Source organism: Mesocricetus auratus, unplaced genomic scaffold (assembly GCF_017639785.1).
Source record: "Mesocricetus auratus isolate SY011 unplaced genomic scaffold, BCM_Maur_2.0 Super-Scaffold_100011, whole genome shotgun sequence".
NCBI lineage: Eukaryota > Metazoa > Chordata > Mammalia > Rodentia > Cricetidae > Mesocricetus > Mesocricetus auratus.
Window position 1 is genome coordinate 42,396,748 of NW_024429195.1, and position 3,704 is coordinate 42,400,451.

At 36.3% G+C, this 3,704-nt stretch overlaps 1 protein-coding gene across 1 annotated transcript; it reads right to left on the reverse strand.

Moving 5' to 3' along the window:
- Positions 1-971: 971 nt before the first annotated feature.
- LOC101837717 (olfactory receptor 6C65) lies at positions 972-1,910 on the reverse strand. Its single transcript, XM_005079676.2, has one exon. It carries the CDS (start codon positions 1,908-1,910, stop codon positions 972-974), a length of 939 nt encoding a protein of 312 aa, XP_005079733.2.
- Between the last annotated feature and the right edge of the window lie 1,794 nt (positions 1,911-3,704).

Here is a 3,704-nt window from a genome sequence, read left to right on the forward strand (position 1 = left end):
GGTGGACCCACAGCCTCCAAAACAATACAGAGAAACCCTGTCTCGTAAAAACAAAAAACAGAAAAACCAAAAAAAAAAACACAAAACAAAAAAAAAGAAACCTAAACCCTACCATCAGGACTCATCTAAATATCTATTTTGGTTAAATGAGTACTATATGTCTCTAGTTAAATAGAACTATCACATACAGGAGATACATATTTACATCAGAAAAATTAGTCTATCTATGGTTGCTAATACTGTCATCTAAATTTTCACCATGTCTAAAACTTTAGATTTCTATATCCTACATTATGTTTTATAAGTAAAAGCTAATTTAGCTCTAAAACAATGAGAAACTTTGAGAAATCCCAAGATGGGGATTTTAAAAAAGAGTTTTAATCTCCTTGTTCAAAAAAGTAACTTCCAAGAGTTTGGTGGCCTAGCACAAAAACACATTTTTTCCCTTAGATTTTGTTTCCTCTTCATAGAAACTGAAACATTCTTACAGGTAAAACAGAGATAAATTGAGAATATTTTTCTTTCCAGTTCAAACCCAAACTGCAAACAAATCCATTTCCTTACATTAATCATTATTGCCCAGGCTCTCAGTAAACCATCAGGCAATATACTCACAGCTCAAGTTACTAGGTGAGAAAATTACAGTAACATATAAAAGAATATTAGAAAATACACTTGAATGCAGAAGGTCTCTTGTAAGAGAGCTTTTTAAATGACTGCAAATCTTTAGGCAGGCTGTTTAGTTTTGACTTCCATTCACCACTGTTCCTATGCTGTTTCCCTTCTTTTTAGCATTTGCCCCTCACTGAAGTACTAGTTAATTTACCTCCCTATTATGTTGGCTGTTTCCTAGTTACTAGAAGCAAGCTCTGTAAGATCTGGGATCTCATGTGCGTTATTGTTTCCTATATGTCTACTGCCTAGAAACAAGTTTTATACATATTGGTGGGTTATTCATGAGTTCAGAAAAATCAGCGCTCCTTTGATGGCAGTAACCTTTTGGTGAAGTCCTTGAATGCCTGCTTGACTTGTTGGTTCCTTAGGGTGTAAATAAAGGGATTCAACATGGGAGCTACAGAGGTGTTGAGCACAGCAACCCCTTTGCTTAGTGCCACACCTTCTTTAGCAGATGTTTTCACATACATAAAAATGCAGCTTCCATATGAAATGGAAACCACAATCATGTGTGAAGAACAAGTGGAAAAGGCCTTTTTCCTTTGCTGTGCAGAAGGAATTTTCAGAATTGTTCTAAGGATGAGTGTGTAGGAGAGAATCACCAAGGCCAAAGTTACAATGAGAGTGAATACTGCTAAGAAAAACGCCATCAACTCTAGAATCTTTGTATCTGTGCAAGCAATCTGCAGCATGGGAGAAGAGTCACAGGTGAAGTGATCGATGATGTTAGAGTCACAGAATTCCAGCTGGAGGCCCATTATCACTGGGGGGAAAACAATGAGGAAGCCAGCTGACCAGGAGGCAATTACAAGTTGGTTGCAGACTTTGATGCTAATGATCGCTGTGTAGTGCAGAGGTTTGCAGATGGCCACATAGCGATCATAGGACATTGCAGCCAGTAGAAAAAATTCTGTCGCTCCCAGAAGGATCAAAAAAAATACTTGTGCCATGCAAGCATTATAGGAAATAGCTGTGTTCCCTGTAGCAATACTGATCAGAAACCTCGGGATGCAGACTGTGGTAAATGAGATTTCTAAGAAAGAGAAATTCCTGAGAAAGAAATACATGGGGGTTTTCAAGTGAACATTTGACAGTGTCAATGTAATGATAGTCATGTTTCCACTTACACTCAGTAGGTATGTGACCAGCAAAAAGGAGAATATCACAATTTGTAATTCTGGGTCATCTGTAAGTCCAAGAAGAATAAATTCTGTGATTGATGTCTTATTTGGCATGGCTCAGTTCTGAATTTGGGTAGATCTATGGATAAAAGGAATAATGTCAACACCTGATATGGTTTCTACGTCAAAAAAGGCTGTACTTAATACCTTGGGAAATAGCAAAAAGCTCTACACCAAAACTAAAAGTTTATATTGTGTCTTGTGAAGGAAAGAGTTTGTTTCATTGTTCTTGATGAACATTAAACATATTATCAAAATGCATACATTGTAATTTCAAAACCATAATGACCATAATTTACAGTTTATAGTTTTCACTAGGAAGCTTATTTCAAGACAAATCCAATCTTTTTTGTTCATTTAATGATCCATTTTGAATTTCTATTCTTTAACCTCCTGCCTCAATCCCATCTAGGAGTCTAGGTATGTGGTATTATACTCATAATAACTCTTGGCTGGTTTTGTTTTGGTTCTGTGAGAGTCTGGCTGAGATGGCTCTGTAACCAGAACTTACTGTGCAGCCAAGGTTAACCTCACACTTGTGCTTGTCCTCCCTCAGCCATCCTCGTACTGGGTCTACAGAAGTGCAGAACTGCATCCAGCATGCTAACCGATTAAGTTCTCAAGTTCGTAGAAAACCTTAAAACCTTAAACAGAAAATACTGTGGAGGGAAACTGATTGAAAACCTTCATTTTTATCATAACAAAAAACACATCCCATTAATGTCTCTCTGAAACGAACCCAAACACAACATCAGCATGTATTAATGAGCAAGGCCAAAGTATTCAGGCTGCATATATTGTGTCAGTAAGTTTTTGCATGACAACTTTCTCAAGCTCCACTTTGAAAAAGAATATGCTGATAAATTTCTTGTTTTTAAAAATTGTAACAAGGAAAGGAAATACACTATAAGGAAGATAACAAAGACACAAATGACATAGTAAGGCAGCATAAAATATAATAAGTATAATTATTGTGGAAAATATCAATATATTCTTCACTTTAAGCACAATACTCTTCCTACTAGGTACTATGCACAAGCCCAAGGTCACATTCTGGTGTCTACAAATAGAATAGCATTCCAATTTCATCATATTCAGTACTCCAATGTTCAAAACAGACATAAATTCTATTTGGCACATGAAAGAATAAAATTTTTAGCTGCATAACCACTCTGCAACCTATTAATGCTGGTACCCATATTCTGTAGTTTGTTTTAGTTCCCTGAGCTCAGATCTGCATCCACGCATCAAGTCTTCCACATTAATCAGTTTAACAGATTTTTACACCATTAGTAACATGTGCTAATAAAATGAGAATCCAGTATTGAGGATTTTAGAATTTCAATGACCCAGGTACTCAGCTTCTGAATGATATTCTCTGGAATCATGTGAATGTGCTAGACTGACACCAGCTCTAAGAAGCAAAACTCCAGCTTAGTGCTTCTCAGGAAAACCATGAAAGGAATCTGAGTTAAGGGACTGCAAGGAGGCTGCAGATGGCCATGAAAGGGTTTCCTGTGTCTCTGACCATTAGGGCTATAACAGTAATATCAATGAGATTCACCTGAGAAAATGTGTTTGACTCATTTCTTCGGTTGGTGTTATGCATTTCTAAACAGTTCTCAGATTTAGGGAAGACATAGGCAGAAAAAAAGTTGCAATATTTAACAAAATGGCATCACCATGTTTGCCAAAAAGATTTACTAGAAAGGGTTCTGATTTAGGAAATATGAGTAACAGTGCTGACAAAGGAAAATATACTCACTTTTAAGTTAGTCTGAGCATAGTATAAATCTAGTTCTCTCATTGTCTAAAATTTAATTAAAAACAGTGATTTAAGTAGGCAAA

Bases quoted from the DNA above. Each gene is read 5' to 3' on its own strand.
- LOC101837717 (XM_005079676.2), bottom strand. From the start codon at position 1,910: ATGCCAAATAAGACATCAATCACAGAATTTATTCTTCTTGGACTTACA.